This window comes from Dipodomys spectabilis, unplaced genomic scaffold (genome assembly GCF_019054845.1).
Source record: "Dipodomys spectabilis isolate Male_0828 unplaced genomic scaffold, ASM1905484v1 ptg000176l, whole genome shotgun sequence".
Classification (NCBI taxonomy): Eukaryota; Metazoa; Chordata; class Mammalia; order Rodentia; family Heteromyidae; genus Dipodomys; species Dipodomys spectabilis.
In genome coordinates, this window is record NW_024870853.1 from 2,689,446 (window position 1) to 2,710,531 (window position 21,086).

Sequence of the window (21,086 nt, forward strand, 5' to 3'; positions counted from 1 at the left end):
TACAATATTCTTATAATGGAAAACATTAGTTTGCTTTTCTTTAAAATTTTTTATTTACAAGTGGTTGTAAAAATAGGTTACAATTTAGTATGTCCATTTATATGTACAGTGCATCTTGATCAGCTTCAACCATTCCATCTTTCTTGCCTCTCCACCTACGGTTTCCTCCAATAGTCACATCAAATTTCCCACATCCTTTTCAACATTGAATGATATGATTGTTTTCATTCACTGTTCCCTTTTCATACATTCACTTTTTAAGTTAATAATACTAATATGAAAATTTTGAATGACATTGTAAGCATGGTATTAAATTCACATTAGACAACTTTGTAATATCAGAATTAGAATACATATGTTCTTAGCCATTTGCCATTCAACCATTCAACCATTCACTCATTTGTTCCCTTTTGTCTAGTATGCACATTTTCCATTTATGTATAGGAGCCCTACATAAGCCCATGATGATATTGGCATATTTATATAAAAGAACAGTTTTCAGGTTGCTAGTTACAAATCAACAGAATAATTCATTTAAAAAATTAGAAAATTATCCAGTCACAGGTGACTCACACCTATAATTCTAGCTATTCAGAAGACTGACACCTGAAGATACCAGTTCAAATCCAACCTGGGTAGGAAATTCTGTGAGATTCTTATCTCTAGTTAAACAGCAAAAAGCCCAAAGCAGAGCTGTGTGGTCAAGTGGTAGCCTTGAGCAAAAAAAAAAAAAAATCAAAGGTAGCACCCAATCCCTGAGTTCATGCCCCAGGACTGGCACACAATTTTTGACAATTGAGAATTTATATTTTTAACTGGGCTCTGGTGGTTCACACCTGTAATGCTAGCTACTCAGGAGGCTGAGATCTAAGGATTATGGTTCAAAGCAAGCTGGGGCAGGAAAGCCTGTGAGACTCTTATCTCCAGTTAACCACCAGAAAACTGCAAGTGTGCTCCAGATCAAAGTGATAGAGCACTAGCCTTGAGTAAGAGTTCAGGGACAGTGCCCAGGCCCTGAGTTCAAGCCCCATGACCAACAAAATGAGTTCAAGCCCCATGAAGAACAAAAAAAATTTATATCTTAAGATTTCAATTTTAAAATATAGCTTATATTTTCTTATCTGTTTGTGTCATGTAACATGCTTCTACCATCATCCAGTTAATAATAAAATTTGATTACATATTTAAAACTGGGTTTTTTTTTTACAATCTGCTTTACTCCTTTACATTATACTTTTGACATCTGTGGGTGGCATAGAAAGTTGCATTATAAGATGGACAATGCTTTTAATGATCATTTTATGAGAAGTTTATGTAGAGAAGTTTGGCTTTTAGCAACAATAGCTAAGTGTGCAGTACTTTACTGTTAACAAAGTGAATGCATTTTTTTGCAGTAGACTGAGCTAATGTAGTCCAGACCTAGTTTTGTGATACTCACTTGGATGCAGAATTAACTTTTGAACACATAAATATTAATACATAAAAATTTGAATACACAAAATGGATGGAAATAACTTACCTTTTAGGTGATGTTTTAAAAATGTTCACCTTCAATCAAGCTTCACCTTTTACAGAGCAGACAATTCTAAGTAACACATTTGTGAGATTCAAATTATATATGGCACTGTTGGAAGGTAGCATGTATGCTCTGGATTCTAGAAAAGCAGGTAGATGGCTTTTGATACTCTGTTACTATGGGTCATTTCTCTGAAATGATTCAGTTATAGATATTTAATCTGACTTTTTCATTTATGTAAATATACAAAATATAAAACAAGGTAAACCTGTCATGCCTTTTTCTAGAGCATTCTTACTATTTTATATTAGTGCTTCTCAAATTTTAATGTTAGGATGTTCAACTGAATATCTTGTTAAGATGCAGTTTCTGATTCAGTAGGTCAGCGATGGTGCCTGACTGCATTACTAACAAACTTTCAGGGTATGCCAGGCCTGTTGTCCTATACTTTTAGCAAGGTTTAGGAATCTACTGCCTGTTTTAAGACATCAAACCTTGATTTTCATATTCTTCCAGCTTTCCATAATTTCTTAAAGACCAATAATTTATTAATCTCATCTACAAATTTTCTTAGTCCCATATAATGCAATTATATTTGATCCTGGAGCCCTGACCTCTTACAGAAATTAGGTTGTGTCCTCACTTTGGCATCACATATACTAAAATTGGAACGATACGGAGAAGATTAGCATGGCCCCTGCGCAAGGATGACATGCAAATTTGTGAAGCGTTCCATATTTTTCATTGTTTGTGGGAGTGTAAACTTGTTCAACCACTTTGGAAAGTAGTATGGAGGTTCCTCAAAAGACTCCACATAGACCTCCCCTATGACCCAACAATCCCACTTTTGGGCATTTACCCAAACAATCACAAACAAGACCATACTAAAGCTACCAACACAACCATGTGCTATTTTTTTACCATAGCCAAGATGTGGAACCAACCCAGATGCCCCTCAGCAGATGAATGGATCAAGAAAATGTGGTATATATACACAATGGAATTCTATGCCTCCATCAGAAAGAATGACATTGCCCCATTTGTTAGGAAATGGAAAGACTTGGAAAAAATTGTATTAAGTGAAGTAAGCCAGGCCCAAAGAAACATAGGTCCCATGGTTTCCCTTATTTGCAATATCTAGTATATGTATGAATCAAGCAGAAATGGTCATATAATTGATTTTAAGCAAAATGAACCCCAAGATAAGGACTCAAATGTTTTTTCTTTCTTGCAATTGCTTCTAACACATTTATAAGATTTTTTTTGTTGCTTTGTATGTCCCTCCCCCACGGTATAACCCTTGCTTTCACTGTATATGCTGTTGGTATCGTGGAGAGGAAGGGAAAAAACAAATTGTTTAAATAGGTATACAGGTGGACCCATTGCAACAATGAGATGTACAAGTCGTTACGTGTAAAAACAAAGTTTACAACTTTAGAGCGGCACGGGGGGGGGGGGGGGGAGATGGGAAGGGATGGGAAGGGGAAACGAAGGAGGAGGCAACAATGCTTGATAAGAAATGCACTCACGAGGCTGGGAAGGTGGCTCAGTGGTAGAGCACTTGCCTTGCATGCCTGCGGCCCTGGGTTCGATTCCTCAGCACCACATAAGCAAAAAGAAAAAAGCCGGAAGTGGCGCTATGGCTCAAATGGTAGAGCGCTAGCCTTGAGCTGAAGAGCTGAGGGACAGCACCCACGCCCAGAGTTCAGGCCCCACGACCGGACCCAAAAAAAAAAAAAAAAAAGAATAACCAGCACAGTGGGAGAGTTATGAAAGGAATGACATTGTCCAAAAAGAAAGGTACTTTTTACTTGACATAAGTAACTGTAACCCCTCTGTACGTCACTTTTATAATAACAATTTAAAAAAATTTAAAGTACAGAGTGATTGTTTGTAAACCTTCAGTATTTAATCCATTGACGCATAGAGTGGAATATATTTTCTGTGAGAAAAGAGAGTGGGTCTACCCTTCAGCTGGAGAAAGAACATCTATCTGGGTCATAACAGTAAGGTGGGAAATGTATGGGGGCACATGAGATGTATTGAGAAGATGGGAATTTAAGAAACATAACCCCTTCTGTCTCCCCTTCTTTGATTACATTTTACTTATTTTTACTAAAGAAATATGAAATAAATCATTGTGTATTGAGTACTAGCTACAATCAGACTCTCCATGTCCAACTCTAATCAATCAATGCAATAGTCCTGTGAGGACTACCTGGCTCTGCCTGACAAAATGGTCCTCAGTGGATTGGTGTGAATTCCCAATACTACAGTGAGAATTAATCCTGGTGATTGTAGAATTATCAATACAGTATCCACTAGACAGAGAAAAATATATAGAAGCAAAGTTGTTATTTTCTGTGGTTGAACACATTTTTTGATAATTTATATTGAATTTATGTTTAATTTTGATTATTTATATTGAATTTACATATATAAACATATTTTTGATACTTTAATTAAAAAATATCCAGCACAAGCCAGACACCAGTGCCTGTAATACAAGCTACTCAGGAAGTAGAAATCTGGAGGATCAAGGTTCAAAGCTAATGTAGACTGAAAAGTCTTTGAGATTCCATCTCCAGTTAATTAGTTAGCAGAAAGCTGTTAACAAGAAAGCTGAGCAAGTACAAGGCCCTGAGTTAAAGCCCTGGCACTGGCAAAATAACAACAATAAACAGTGTTAAAAGGGCTGGAGGTGAGACTTAGTATTAGAATGCCTACCTAGCAAGCAAGAGGCCTAGTACTGCCAAAAACCAAAGAATTCCAAATCAAATAATCCATAATTTTGAATTGAAACAAAACTACCAAGATAGAATTAGAAACCCAGAGATGGTGATCTAGAAAAAAAATCAATGATCAAATAAAAATGAACACAAATGTATGAGATGAGACTGACATTGCCGAACCAAAATCAAGAACAAGAGGAAAGTAGCATCTGACTTATAAACAACTTGTTCAGGCTTATCGGGTTAAAATAGAGAACACAAAGTCTTGCACGTTAACCACTTTGTTCTCAGGTTTCCTGTTGTGTAAGATTGGGCATTGTCTTTTCCAGGGGACTATAATGGGGTTTGAACTCAGGACCTCATGCTTGCTTGGTTTGCTTGATCAACTGTCACTCTATCACTTATGTCATGCTTTCAACTCAGCTTTTTTTTTTTCTTCTTTTGTTGGTCATAAGGCTTGAACTCTGGGCCCTGGACACTGTCCCTGCACTCTTCAGTTAAAGGCGAGCACTCTACCACTTGAGCCACAGCGCCACTTCCAGTTTCCTAGTGGTTAGTTGGAGATAGAGTCTCATGGATGTTCCTGCCTGGGCTGGCTTTGAACCGAGACTCTCAGATCTCAGTTTCCTGAGTAGCTAGGATTACAGGCATGAGCCACAGGCACCTGGCTCAACTCAGCTTTTTGATGGTTACTTTGCAGATAGAGCTTTGGAATGTTTCTGTCCAGGCTGGTTTTGAACCGCAGTGTTCCAAGTCTCAGCCTCCTGAGTAGCTAGGATTACAGGTAGTAGCCACTGACACTAATGTAGGGCATTTTCCTTTATTTTTTAAAGACAAGTCTCTGTGTATCCCAGGCTGGCCTGATAGGTTCTATGCTTTCACTTCTCCGGTGTTAGTTTTACAGGCATATAGCACTACGTTACTTTATTTAGATAATTGTTTCTGAATACTCTCTTGGGTATTACAATAAAATATTTCTGAGCATTACAGATTCTGCATATTAAATGATCTTCTGAAAGAAAATTTGATATGCTTAATATTTTTCAATACACTTAATACTGTAAAAATAGTAATTGCTTGTCTCCGAAATGTTTGGCCCTAAGATTTGGTAAATTAATACTTTAGAATACAACAATAATGTAAAATTATATGTATAAATGATATATATTCTTCTGGAATTTAATAGCAAGTACTTGAAGTGAGTTACAGAAGTAGTAAAGCAACTCCATAGAAAATGATACAGGTACAATAATGAGGGATGAATTCAATAGTAATTCCTTCCTGGAATAGAACTAATAGTTTGTCATTGGCCACTAAAAATAAAAATGAATATTCACCAGCCCATGGAATTTTAGTTAATTATGTTCATAGAGAAAGTCCCACATATCTAAACCATTTGTAAGAGTTAAGCACTAGATATTCCATCTCCTTTCCTGTTTCCTTCAAATGTCCACATAATGTACTTTGTAAGACATCCAAATATTTGTTGTAATGAATTTTTAAATGAATGTACTGTTAAGACTCATAGTCTCAGCATGTAGGAAATGAAGGTGGCAGAGAAAATATACTAAGGTCTTGTATTTTCAGTATATTTTGTTGTGATAATGTGCTTTTTTTTCTCCTGGGAGATTTATTTTTAGAGAGTTTGACGTGAGAAAAGGAGGTGGAATTTATTGCTCTTGGAGACTGAACTGTTTTCCTTATTAGCATGTTGGTACTGAAATTTATTCTTTCAACAAAACTTGTGATTATTGCATGTTGTCTAGGGTCTGATTATACATAATAAGAAACATGAAAACCAGACATTCCTTTGGTGAATGTATAGTCTGTTGTAGTAAGTTAAGCATATATGTGTTTGATCATTCAACTGACAATAAAATACAGAACATGGAAAATTGTAAATAATATATGAGCATGTAAGAATCAGCTGTGAGCTGTATTGATCAGAGAATACTTTATGGAAGATATAAGAACTTAGAAATGAATACAATTTGTGTTGGACTTCCTGGCAAAAATATCAGAGTGAGCACAAGATCAGTCTAATCAAGTAATTTAGCTTTTATGCCAAGGGCAGCATGTGGACAATGTAGTCATTGCTTTCAGGGAACTGAAAAGTTTTGCTGAAGTGGCGCTGTGGCTCAAGTGGTAGAGCACTAGCCTTGAGCTGAAGAGCTGAGGGTTAGTGCCCAGGCCCAGAGTTCAAGCCCCACGACCAACCAAAAAAAAAAATTAAAAGTTTTGCTGAAAAGAGTATGTGTAGGGGGTGAGGGGAGGAGAAGGATTGGGATGGGGGGGGGGGAAGGGGGAGGCTGGGCAGGGATGTGAAGGGTAAACAAAGGAGGAGGCTGCAATGCTTGGTAAGAAATGTACGCATTATCCTGCCCATGTAATTGTAACCCCTCTGTACAGTATGTTCACAAATAAAATTTAAAAAAAAGAGTATGTGTAAAGGAAACAATACAAGCCAGCATATGGAAAATAGTGTAAATGCGAGTTTGGTATGGGAGTTCAGAAAAGTCCTAATCTTGTAGACTAGGTATATCAGAAAGACTATAAGTTTTCATAAAAATCTAATGTGTATAGCTTAATTAAACAGAAATTAAGTTAAATTCAATTATTCACTGTTAATAAATAGGCTTACTTAGACATTTAGTGTCATTATCTAAACTCAGATATACTTAAAATATTCTAGACCATTATTGAAGGATTTCTCTCTTAAAAGCTGTCTGTTTTTGTTTGTTTGTTTTACATTTATGCCGGTACTATGTTTATTTACTAACTGAAAAAAGCTAGTATATTTTTGGATAATAAATTCTTTTGATATAGACAGTTCTGTACCTGTCTTTCTTTCCTAGGGTCGTGACACACAGATGTGTAAATAATTCTGTTCCAGAGACTGCTTTTGCTGGCTCCCTCTACAAAAATAGTGTAGAACGGACCCCTATGTTAGATATACTTTTATCTAGATTGCTTTGCTCACACTCGAATAAATTTTAGTCCCATTGACCAGAAATGAGTTCTTTTATCTAAATTTGTATCTAAAATTGTATCTCTTTGCGCAGAGAATCTGTTGGATTTGTTTTCCTCAAGAAAATCTGTGACCATTTCAAGTCATCAGAACATGTTGGGAAAGCGAAATTGTTCCACATTGACATGCTTTTACAAAGAAAGGAAGATCTTCTTGCCAGGGAGAAGATTGAAGAAATCATTCAAGGTTAGTAAGATTTCTGTAAATGTTTTAAAAATATTTCAGTCTGCATATAATTCTCAATGTCTGAGCAATAATGAACTCTGCAAATCAACAGGTTTCTCACACTATTTTTTTTATTCCCTAGTAATACCTCACTTGCCCTAATTTTACAAACTTGGTACAACAGAATGAGAAACTAAGAAAAATTGATAAAATATGTTCAAACATAGACAATTATCTGTGCTAAAATCTTATCTGTAGTAGAAAATTGTGAGGTTACAAGCCTAATTTCATGTTTCCAATTTGACCTTAAAATAGCTCTGTGCGCTGGGCAAGTAACTATCTTGACTTCAGTTGCATTGCTACACAAACTCTACTCTCTGGGTAAGAAGAGATATAGAACCAAATCTGTTCAACATTCCCTTAACCTTCCACCTTTCTTCAGAGTCTTCATACCCTAAAGAACACAGTTAATATGATCCCTGTATTAGAAAATTCTTTCTCCTACTTCACCCTTCCAACTTTATACATGAAGAGACTGGAACGAGAGTCATTAATGGTTGGTGCTAATGATTATTGGGAATGGAGCATTTTAGGTAACGTGCTGCTCTCATCTTTGTACTTTACCACATTCCTTGAATTTTTGTAAGTATGCTTCATATACACTCATTGAGTTATTCAAAGGAAACCATCTGACTAGTTGATGCTCAGAGTCTTTTGAACTTAGATTCCATAAGACATAATTTTATTGATGGCACCCTCTCTCCAGATCTTCACTAAGAATTCGGTGTTTTAGATCCACTTTTGATAAGCTTAGTTATCTAGTTTTCCAAAAACTCAAAATGTTAATGATAGCTTGTTAGAACTAGATAAAAAATCATCAGGGAAATATACAGATAATCTGATCATAAGGTACAATATTTTGTATACTTGGCAAGCACTGTACATAGCCCTACAATACTTTAAAAATAGATTCCAATATTTTTAAAAATATAGAACTTTTTACTATATTATAATTTTGACAAACATTACTGTATATACCTATCTATAAGAGACAAAGTAGAGTGGAAGTGTGACTCAACCAGTAGTCAGTCTTGAGTTAAAAAAGGCAAGAGAGAGCATGAGGCCCCCAAGCAGCATGTGTGTGTGTGTGAAAGAGAGAGAGACAGAGAGAGACAGAGAGACAGAGAGAGAGGAGAGACAGACAGACACACAGACAGACAGACAGACAGAGACAGAGACACACAGAGGAGACAGAGACAGAGAGGAGACAGAAGACAAAAGACAAGAGAGATCTGGGCTAGTCTCAGATGCCTAGGCTCATGTAATCCTGCTTCAGCTTCCTAGATGTTGGAACTACAAGAGCCCCATTTACTGTTATAGATTATTGGAACAATGAAATTACAGCAGTTGTTAATGTTGTTGATCCTAAACAGTCAAGAAATGGTGCCAGTCCCCGGTGGCTCACGCCTGTAATCCTAGCTACTCAGGAGGCTGAGATCTGAGGATTGCAGGTCAGAGCCAGCCTAGGCAGGAAAGGCCGTGAGACACTTATCTCCAGTTAACCAACAGAAAACTGGAAATGGCACTGTGGCTCAAATGGTAGAATGCCAGCCTTGAGCTTTAAGAGCTCAGGGACAGGGTCCAGACCCAGAGTTCAAGCCCCACGACTGACAAAAAAATAGCTAAATTGTGCTTAAGAACACTAGGGAGAGCCAGGTGCCAGTGGTTCCCACCTATAATCCTAGTTGCTCAGGAGGCTGAGATCTGAGGATTGCGGTTTGTATCCAGCCTGTGCAAGAAAGTCTGTGAGACTCTTTTCTCCAATTAACCAGCAAAAAGCTGCAACTGTTGATATGGCTTCAGTGGTAGAGTGCTAGCCTTGCACACAAAAGCTTAGAGACAGTGCCCAGGCCCTGCGTTCAAGCCACAGGAACTGCACACACACACACACACACACACATTCTGTCTCTCTCTCTCTCTCTCTCTCTCTCTCTCTCAAACTAAGGAGTATATTTAATTAAATGATTTAGACTTTTTTTTTGCAAATTCTTTATTGTGATTGATTACATAATTTCACAAATTTCACAGTATTGTGGGATAGTGATGCTTAGTTAAAGTCACAAACACATTCTAACTTTCATGAGGCAAATTGTCTATTGTGGTCTATAAAGTTTATGAGTTATATGAGCTTTGACAATACAGTTATTTCTTTCATATCGGGTGATGTGTACATTCCTTTCCTTTTGCATAGTGTCAGCTGTTCCCTCTTTCCCACTCATTCCCTCCCTCCCATCGCTGCCATTGAGTTGCTTGGTTTGTTTTGATCAATGTCCAGTGCAGCTGATGGGTCCCACTGTTGTATGTTTTTCCCTGATTCCCTCTAGTTCTGTGTCCTCCTCTTAGTTTCCCTCTGGTGTGCACATATATACCATATGGGTGGTGAGCATCATGGAGTTATTTAGTGGTGATTCGACCAGATGAGTGGAGGTCCTTTGTTTCTCAAGTCTTGTTAACTTTGTTGTATCACCTTACACTGTGGATTTTTTTAACATCCACTTACAGGAGGCCATGTGATGTTTGCCACTTTGCTCTTGGCTTACCTCGCTCAACATGATTTCTTCTAGTTCCATCCATTTCTCTGCAAATGCCATTATTTTGTTGTTTCTAATGGCTGCATAATATTCCATTGTGTATAGATACCACAATTTTTTGATCCATTCATCTGTAGTGGGGCATCTGGGTTGTTTCTATATCCTGGGTATTGTGAACAGTGCTTCAATAAACATGGAGGTGCATGTGTCCTTGTATCCCAATTTAGACTTTTTAAATGAAAAATATTTATATTTAGGAAAGTAAACTAACAGCTAACTAGAAAACTTTTTTTACAAAATGCTTTTCCAAAAATCCTAGTTAGACAAAGTTTTATTGTTATATCTAATTACACATTCATATTATCAATGTGTCATAGTATTTTAAGTAGATACCTTGAGCAACTATTCATTCTCAATTGAGTATCTTTAACTAAGCCATGGAACAATCTATGGTTTCTGACTCTGCCAAGGGATTAGAGATTCTTACAGTTCTAATCAAGACTTGTGGAAATTGATGGTTTGTGCCAAAGGGGCAAAAGAGAAGGGAGTATAGAATTCTATTATAGTTTAAATTTTACCTTAATGTGCTAATGTATTGTTACACTGTAAATGTCTAGACCACAAATAATCAGACATAAGTTGTGACTTAATCTAATAAAGTTTATCCGTAAGCGTGCTCGTAAAGTATTTTCCAGAGGCTTTAAGGTATAATTGGCCTTTCTTGTGAACTTGAGCTGATCTACTTAGTACATAATAGTATAAGCAGTTTTTATTAATGATCTCCAGCATTGCTGTCTGCTCATTCAAAATAACCGTATTATGGCATCAGATGATTATCTAATTTAGAACATGGAAAATAAGTTAAAATGAGACAAGGCTGGAAATCTATCACAGACTGATGGGAGAATTACCAAGACGTAGTGAACACTGATTATATTATGTAATCAATTTTGGTGGTAAACTTGCAATTGATGATGAAAACCTGTCTGAATGTGATTGTTTATATAGCCATTACTTAAAGATTAAGTATAGTTATAAGATTAAATGTAGCATGAATATAGATAGCACTCAAATATAATCGATCTAGAATCTTGTTTGCAGAACTTTGGACTTTTTTTCCTTCAGGTTACCAAATGGGAAGACCACTGAAAACAGAATTACTAGGCTGGTTACACAACATTCTGTGGAGAAAAGCTGCCCGAAGTTTTGAGGTTTGGGAATAATCTGTTTTCATCTGTGTATTCTTTCTTTTCTGCCAGAAACAAAGCAGTTTTCAATATAAAAATTATAGAGCACGAGTGGTAGAGTACTTTGCCTAGGATGTGCAAAGCTTTGGGTTCCCATCCCCAGCACCATACACAAAATAATCGAATTCCTTGCAATTACAGTATAGTGTTAATGGATATTATAAAAATGTCTTTAAATAGTGTAGGTAGGATTTCTCCCTGTTGAGGACTTTATAGGGAAATAGCATCACTGATATTAAGATACCGGAATGTAATTTAGTTTTAACATAAGGATATAGAAAGTCAAAGAGGTTTTATTCCCTTTTAAAAGTCAGTATAGCCAGGTGCTGGTGGCTCATGCTTGTAATCCTATTCAGGATGCTGAGATCTGAGGATCATGGCTTAAAGCCAGCTTGCACAGCCTGTCCATGAAACGTTTACCCTCAATTAACCACCAAAAAATAACTCTGAAGTGGAGCTGTGGCTCAGTGGTAGAGTGCTAGCCTTGAGAAAAAAGAGCTTAGGAACAGCACCCAAGGCCCAGCATTTTCTCTCTCTCTCTCTCTCTCTCTCTTTCTCTCTCTCTCTCTCTCTCTCTCTCACACACACACACACACACACACACACACACACACACACACACACACACACATGCACACACACCACAGAGTAATAGTATAAACTGGGTACTGGTAGCTCATATCCATAATTCTACCTACTCAGGAGGCTAAAGTCTAAGGATCACAGTTCAAAGCCAGCTTGAGCAGGAAAGTTCACGAGACTTCATCAGCAAAAAGCCAGAACCAGAGCTGTGGTGCAAGTGGTAGAGTGCCAGACTTGAGAAAAAAAAAAAAAAAACCTAAGGGACATTGCCCAGGCGCGGAGTTCTGTTGGCACACACACAGAAAAAGTCATGGTATACTGGAAAGATGTGAACAAAAACTTTATTAGATTTCTTTCAGAATAATGTGAACCTAAAGAGTATTTTTTAAAGCACAGAACAATCACAATTGGGTCATTCTTAAAATTTTGCTACATTTTCTCTAATTTTTTTATGTTTGTGCAAAAACATAAAATGGGATATACTTTTCAATTTTCATTTTTTGTGTTGATATTGGAGTTTGAACTCAGGGCCTGGGCACTGTTTTTAGCTTTTTGCTTAAGCCTGGTATTCATCACTTGAACCGCAGCTCCACCTCAAAGGAGATATACTTTTTATAAAGTGATGTTATACTTGTATTTCCAATTAACATATAATAACGAGGATCAGTTTTTTTGTCCCTGCTTGAGCCAACCCTCTTCCCAAAAATACAAGACAGATTACATGAAAAAGTAGTTCTGATAACACTGGACATCAGGCAATAAAGAATGATCCCTAGGAGATTAGCAATAAGTTGAGCACTACAATTGCATGGCTTACTGTCATGAATTTTCAGCCTATAGATGGCTGGGGAGGGAGACTAAAGTGCAGCCCATCAGGCATCCTGATTTGAGTAGCTGGAGCTGAGAGCCTGAAGGCACCAAGACCTAGAGTTCATAGGACAGAGTTCTACAGGAGAGTGCATAGCATGGAGAAATGGAGCCCCAGATTTCAGAAGATCCTCTTCTAGTGTTCAGCAGAGTACTGTCAAACACACATTGAATATAGTTACCTAAATCCAGGAGCAACTATTTAAAAATATTAGAAAGAATAATAATAAGCCAGTCACAAAAAGACAGATACAGTGTTGTTCCACTTGCATGAACTACCTAGAGTACAACTGATACCAAATGGAAATATGGATCCATGGGAAAGAATTATGTTTAATCACCAACATTGAAACTATATTCATTAATAGAGTTTTATTCATGGAAATGAGAAACTGCTTGGTGCAGCTTGATATTCAGATCCAGGAGGTAACTTGGTAAAGCTCTCCAGATCATTGAGTCCGTCCACTGACATCATCTACAGTTTGTAAAACCTCATAAGCATTGTTTCTGTGACTCAATCACTGTATTTCACAGTGACATACAAGATCAATGAATTCAAGACTCAAGCTCTCTCAGTAACTCTTTAAACAGGCAGCTGTTAAACCCTCTACTTTGAACAAAATTTATATATAACACTACTATTGACATCACATTTTTAGCTTCAACTACTGTGTACAGACTTTCTTGGTATAAAATGCGTGGCTATAATTAAGTCACTTGGATCAGAATTGAGATGATTCAGTTCTTTCTTGACAAAGGCAGTTAACCCTTTTTGTGAGCTAGATTTTTTTTCTGATACCTGGCTTGAACGCAGGTCCTTTACCTTTTTTGGCTTTTTTTGTTCAAGGCTCGACATAATTCCACTTTCAACATTTTGCTGGTTAATTGGAGACAATAGTCTCTACAATTTGTCTGGGCAGGTTGGCTATGAACCTCTGTCTTCATATCTCAGTCTCCCAAGTAGCTAGGATTTGAAAAGCATGAGCCACCAGTGCCCAGATTAAGTCTTTTCACTGATGAAACATCTCTCAAACAAACCCCCACTTTTTGTAGTGGCAGGCATGGGCATCAAAGTCCCATGATTGAAAACAGCTGGTTGGACTATATTGGTTGAAAACAGCCAGTTGGACCATACTGGTTTGTTATGTCCATTGTCTCATCACAAGTCAGGGAGAAAAATTGGGAATAACCTGTAGAATCTTTCGATGAACTCTTTTACAATCTCTGCCTCTATGTGAAACCTCAGCTACTTAAATCATCTGAATGACATTGAGTCTGTCACAGGGAGGCCTAGGGAAAGTGGCTTCTTGTGATTCTGAACTCAGCTTTAGAATCACAAAGCTTTGAACACTGATTTTATCCTGATTGTTTGGCTTCCCAATTCATTGAGTTTTACATGTTTTGACCTGTAATGTCACTTCAGATTGGCTTTTAAAAAATTAACATATCACCAAAAACTAAAGCACACAGGTTTGCCTTTGACTTCAACAACAAAATAATAATTTGTCCCTTTTGTCTTTGAAAGATCAGCACTCTGCATCAATCTTTTTTAATGTTATTTGTAGGATGTCACATCACTTAAGTGTTAATAGCTATCTAGTGCGTGCTATCAGTGACTTGATTACTTTCCACTGTTCTAATCTTACATATTGGATTTGAAACATATTTGATATCCATCGACTGGTGAGATCTCTATGTACTATAATTTCCTTAATCTTCATCTGAGCTTCACTTTCTGCAAGTATTGTTGATCTTGGACATGTGGATAAAGGTCGGATTGGTGTTATCATCTGTATTGGCAAGCAAGTTGACAATATCATCAGTCATCAAAGGCAAGGTCTCAAACCATCTCATCTCATCATTACTGCATCACTATAGTTTTGCTGCAGTGTGTTAACACTTCTGTAACATGTACACTCCTGTCCTACTTGGAACACTGATTATCCTCTGAGTCCCCACAATACAAGTGATGTGTCATTGGCAGCCTATGAGAAGTATAATGCTGCCCTTTCATGTAGTCATATGTGTCCTGTCTGTTTTATGTGATGTTTCTTGCTTGTCCTTGAAAGTATACATTGTCAGTATGATTGGCTTAATATCAGTTTATGTTGCTATGACAAAAGCTCCTTGGCAAGGCTAAGCCAAATAAAACCCTTGAGCCAGGTGTTCCTCACTCCTGCTATAAAGTAATATTCTTTGTTTTCTCTTTTAGAGGGCCTTTATTTCTATACTGAGAAGGTGAACAATTACTTCAATATTCATTTCCTCCTATGGATTCTTTTTATTACCACTGATTTTCCAATCTTATTGAAAGATTTTTTTCAACTTTCACATTCAACTCTGAAGAAGAACGTAATCTTACGTGTAAATAAAGACAGTGTTGTCTACCTTGAAAAGGACATTTGATTTCATGAAGGTCCAATTGATTCCTGTTCTAAATGTGAAAATATGAAGCTCAGTTTCCTTATATTAAAAATTATCCAAGCTATTTCTTTTTGGAATATATTTTTATTATCTTAGTAGTTGTATAAAGGACTTGCCACTCAACAAAGCAGTTTATGAATATAATGCGTCTTGATCAATGTCACCCCTTTCATCATTCTTTCCAGTTGTACCCCTTCCCTCAATTTTCTTAATCTTATAGGATATGCATTGAATTTTATGATTGCTCTGTTTCCCCCCCCACACCTCTTTTTTGAGTACCTCATTCCTGGTGTTTATTTTTGTTGTTGGACTATGAGTTAGCTTTTCTAAGAAATTACACTAAGTTCTACCCTGAATCTACCATATATTGGCTAATGCATTTGTGTATACTTGGATACCACCCAATGTATTTACTTAATATTTCTAAATTAATTCTGGCTTCCACGTATGAGAGAAAACATGCATCTTTTGTTTCTCTGGATATCCTGGCTATTTTTCCCCAATAGCTTTTTACCATTTAAATTTTAAAGGAATTGAAAAATTCATACAAAATAAACCACCATTCATACTAATAGTGGGAAACCTGGAAATTCAGTACATGTCCAACATAATGAAAATAAGAAAATCATGATATATTAATTCGATCAAACATATGTGTAGCTTAAAATTAGTAACTGTGAAAACCATATAACAACACTGAAGAACATGTACAAGATACAATTAAATGAAAAGAATAGAACATGAAATTCTATAAAACAGTAATGACAACCATGTAAATATGCAAAAAGATAAAATTTAAAAGGATCATGGAAAAATTAAAATACCTATATTGATTTATGGATGTTTATTTTGAAAATTTTAGTCACTATTGATTCAATGCATTTTTTATTAGGTGGCTATACAAACAGTTTTCCGCTTTCAATGACTTAAAACTGAATGTTGAGTTTTCTGGGGTGGTTTACTTACTACCCCCTTCAGCTCTTCATCCTGTGTGAAAAGTATCTTTCTTGTTTCCTTTTTAGTGTTATGTATTGAACCTAGGGCCTTGTGCATGATAAGTATGTGAACTACCATTGAGGTATATCTCTAGTCCTTGAAGCTTATAATTGGTAGGAAAAATGAGAATAAAACCCTTAGAATTCAATAGAAAGAGTATTGTGTTTTGGTTGCCTAAAAATAGAACCAATGCCATATTTTGTTTGTAGAAGTGAATTGGGGAAAATGAGGGTGAAATGTAAAGCTATTTCTGTGATTTTGATCTTTCTTCTTAAATTTTAGGTAAAAGTTTTTGCTGATGCTCTAAACTGGTACTGTTACTCTCTGAAGTTTTATGGATTTCAAAAAACGGATCTGGATGTGGCCAAGCTACAGAGGAACGTGGCTTCCTGTTACCTGAATTTAAGAGACTTTCATAAGGTCATTTGATTTATCTGTTTTCAGAGTCAGCAGATGTTCTTACATGCAGTGCAGTGACAGAGAGATAGATACAGTGTTGTGACTTAGCTGATTCGGATGTCTGAGAGGTTCTTCATACAGAACAAGGTCAAATTGACCTTTTTCTTATTTGTGCACTGTAAACATTTAAGTGGAACTCCCCAAAGAAGAGAGAATTTGAAAGACCATTAATTCTGTTATTTATTTTTACACTGTATTCTGAAAGGAATATATGATTGGTTAAACAGAGTTATGTACTTCCATCTGCAATTTGTCTGTCCTTTGAAGCAGCTAAATTCCATTCTATTTGGAAGGAGAAACGTTGTATTAGATTTTCCTTAAAATGAAATGCTGCATCAAAGATCAGAAATTAATTTAGGTGAATCCAAGAATTTGAAGAACAGTCTCCTCTACACTTTTGGGTTTTTTTCTTTTTCTCCATTCTTTTTTTTTTTACACTTTTGTTAGATTAGGTTACAAATCCATTAGCTCACACATTTGGTAGTATCACTTTGTGATAACAATACTAAGTATAGGTAATTACTTTGGATTGCTCCCTAAGCTATTTAAGAACAAATGTTTAAATTGCCATTATCTGTTGAGGTATCTTCAGTGCTTTTAATGAGACAATATTAAGCAATAGAGTGCTGGGGTTACAGCTCAGTGATAGAGAGTGTGCTTTGCATATGTGAGTCCTTAAATTTGATTATCAAGTACCAAAACAAATGTAATTTTATAGATATTGGCTCTGCCTTTGGGGAGTTTATAGAACCTTAAGTCCAGTATCCCAATTTTGTTATATTATTTTTGATAATTTTTAAGTGTTTCGTATATGCAAGTTTTGGGCTAGATAAACTTAAGAATAAAACAAATGAGCTTAGGTTTTAAATATAGAAACAATTCATACAGCTTGATATTGTAAGACTTTGCTGCTCATCATAATAAAACCTTAGTGTTATCAATTGACAAATGGATAAAGGACCGTTTTAGTGATGATCTGTGTAAGTTAACAGTAATGCTTATGCATAAATGGATGCAAAAATGCCATTCTCAGCTTGCAACTGAAGTTTAGGTATGTGGATTTTACTTCTACAATTGATTGATAAAACCAAAACACACTTTCAAACCATAGAATGGCTATAAGATTTGCAACAACTACAGAGGTAAGACTATTTATAGAATGTGTATCTAATGTAAAGTGGAAAAAAAAAACTGTATTTCACGTGCTGGTTATATACTGCTGTATTCACTATGTAAAGGTTTGGCAATCATGCTTTTCCATTTAGGATTGAAAGTGAGTACATGTAATCTAGTGATACTCACTAGATGGCACTGTGGCTTCTGCTTGTACTTGATTAGCTCATTGATTTTGAAGTTATTTGTAATGCCTTCCCCACAAATTTGTTTGCGTGGATGCGTGGATATAAAAGAAAGCACTTTAAGAAAATGGTTCATTATGGCTCATTTGAGGTAAAGAAAAAAAACCCTAATTGAGGTTGCAAGAGAGTTGAACAATTATTTAGGTGCCAAATATATGCCTCATACTATAGAATACTTAAGTAACAAGGCTTGCTGTCTTCTATAGCTGAATTTAAAGTATAAATGCAGAAGCAAGAGTTATATGTACAAAATAATTAGAAGGTAATAAAGCACAGCTTACAATCAGGTATTTAATGTGATCTATACCATGTGGAATATGAAAGTAAGGTGTATTTGTAAATATTGTTGGAAGGTACATGTGATCTGAAGCTGAAAAGAGTAACTGATAAGTTAGAAGACAAAGTCAGATCTGAAGGAACCTTAATATGCTGAAATAATGAGCTCATTCTAACAAAATGAAGACCAGTGGGCAGCAATAAAACATTCTGTATTAGAGGAAAATGGATGCAATATAGTTTAACAGAAGCACATGAGAAAGACTTGGGGCTTCTTGCTGACTCTGAGCTCAATAAAAGCTAATAATACTAAGTTCACTCAAATTAGACTGAATCAATAGAAATACAGTTGGACATCCATATCCATGGATTCTTCATCTGTGGATACAACCAACTATGGATTTGAAATGTGTAGATGATCATACAGTTGTTTTTCTTGTCATTACTTTCCCTACAATACAATAACTATTTATACAGCATTTACATTGTATTAGGTATTATAAATAATCTAGAGGTGATTTGGAGTATATAAGTGACTGTGTGTAGATTATATGTAAATAAAGGAATTGAGCATCTATAGATTTGGTATCTGCCCAGAGGTAGGAGGACTCTGAAACCAGTATCCTACAGATACTGAGGGTTGACTATAGAATATGTAGGAGTAAAGTAGCAATTGCTCTTTGTTCTGCTCTTGTTAAAGCATATCTGTAATACAGTGTTGGAATGAGGGGCAACAACTTTTGTGTATGTGCTGTTACTGGGGCTAGAACTCAGAAAGGCTAGCAACTGGAAGCATCACAATAAATGAATCAGTATGTTCCCCTGTGAATCAAACTTACCTACTTGATTTTTAAGCATCTTTTATTTCTTTAAACTTTGAAAGCACGGGTGTTTCATAAATATAGTTTTGTGTGCTGGTCCTGCTACTTGAACTCAGGGCCTGGTTGCTGCCCTTTTACATTTGTGCTCAAGGCTAGCACTCTGCTACTTGAGCCACAGCTCCACTTATACCTTTTTTGGTGTTTAATTGGAGATAAGAGACTCATGTACTTTTCTACCAAGGCTGGCTTCAAACTGGATCCTCAGATCTCAGCCTCCTGAGTGTGTAGGATTACAGGCATGAGCCACTGGAGTCCAGCTTATAAATATTTTTATTCCCACAGTTGTATCTCTTGAGGATCTGTTTCTGAAATTTCTTATTTCTGACAATTCTTTCTCAAAGGGTGCTTGTGTTATTTTTTTAATGTATACAACTCATCATTCTTGAAAAATTATTTAATGAAATATTTTAGAGCCTAACATGAAGATGTCTTCACCCCAAACGGATATCTCTTTGCTTCTATAGTTGTTTGGAAAAAATCCACAGCACTAAGGCTTTTGAAATCCCCCTTCATACATATAGTAATTTGTGTCTGTAAATAAATGTGTTATACTTCAGGGATTATTTTTCCCTTACCTCCTGTGCTGTTTTCAATTAGTATCAAGGTAACTTTTTTAAAATCTCCTTGGTAAGAGCAGGTTTACTTTTGATTTAGCTTTAATCAAACAATGTGATCCCATGGGGCGTATGTATGTATGTATGTATGTATGTATGTATGTATGTATGTATGTATATATTTACTTAATAAGGTTTGTCAAACCAACAATTAACATTTGCCTGGATTTTCAGTCACCCACCAGATAAAAAGTAGCTACTTGCTTCTCTGAGACCTCACCTTGCCTTAGTTTGGCTTGGTAATTCTTCTCAATTACTGTTTTTCTGAGAAAAAAAAAGAGTTTTTCCAGAGTTTTTGGTTATTTCCAAAAGCAGGAACACTCTCCCTCCCTCCCTCCCTCCCTCTCCCTCTCCCTCTCCCTCTCCCTCTCCCTCTCCCTCTCTCTCTCTCTCTCTCTCTCTCTCTCTCTCTCTCTCTCTCTCTCTCTCTCTCTCTCCCGCTTCTTTCTCTTTTTTTCTTAGTTTATATTGAACCAAAAAGTTTTATTGTGATGTTTCCGTACATGCATAAAATGTATTTGATTGAATTCACTTCCTCTATTACTTTATCTCCCCCCTTTAAAAAAACATTGTAAATAGGTTTCATTATTCTATTTTCATATGTGCATATGAAGGACTTTGATCATATTCACACCTTTTACTTGTGTCATTCATTCTTTTATGTCTAGATCAGAAATAGGCTATTCAAACCTGGCTAGCTCACTCTACTTCCAGAAGCAGAACTCACTATTTCTTTGTCATTTAACAGAAAAGTACATTAAGGACAGAACATTAAAGGTCTTGTGTTTTCATTTGGTGTGTCTCTTAGCCATTGTGAATATTTTAATGACCTTAGTAAAATATGGTAAGAACTTCTTTATAGTTTTTCTAAAGTAGACCCAATGTTTTGTTTTCCAGGCTAAACTGGCAGTATTAGAGGCTGAACGATTGGATCCTACAAACATTTTCACTCAGTTTTATGTATTCAAGATTGCAATTCTAGAGAACAACTCTGACAAAGGTATATATGTTTTTTTTTTTAATTTTATTTTATTTTAATTGAGAACATACTGTACAGAGGGGTTACAATTACATGGGCAGGAAAATGCATACATTTCTTACCAAGCATTGCAGCCTCCTCCTTTGTTTACCCTTCACCTCCCTTCCCAGCCTCCCCCCTCCCCCCTACCCAATCATACCCCCCCTCCCCCCCCCCACCGACATTGTAAAGCTGGTTTTGACATGACATTTTGTACTTCTCATTGTTGCAACAGGTCCACCTGAATCCTTAAACGACTTGTTTGTCCCCGTCTCCTCCACATGTTATACTGACATCAAATATAGTGAAAGCGGGGGTTACACTGTGGGGGA

The 21,086-nt window shown here is 36.3% G+C and overlaps 1 protein-coding gene and 1 non-coding gene across 2 annotated transcripts in view; both read left to right on the forward strand.

Moving 5' to 3' along the window:
- Tex11 (testis expressed 11) overlaps positions 1-21,086 on the forward strand; it is a 225,849-nt gene that overhangs the window by 91,395 nt on the left and 113,368 nt on the right. Inside the window, exons 15-18 of the mRNA XM_042694880.1 lie at positions 7,311-7,462; positions 11,158-11,243; positions 16,431-16,568; positions 20,634-20,736. Coding sequence (XP_042550814.1) covers positions 7,311-7,462; positions 11,158-11,243; positions 16,431-16,568; positions 20,634-20,736 — 479 coding nt within the window. The remainder of the gene's footprint in view (positions 1-7,310; positions 7,463-11,157; positions 11,244-16,430; positions 16,569-20,633; positions 20,737-21,086) is intronic.
- LOC122120702 lies at positions 2,150-2,258 on the forward strand. Its single transcript, XR_006149777.1, has one exon. It is a non-coding gene; the product is annotated as a U6 spliceosomal RNA (small nuclear RNA).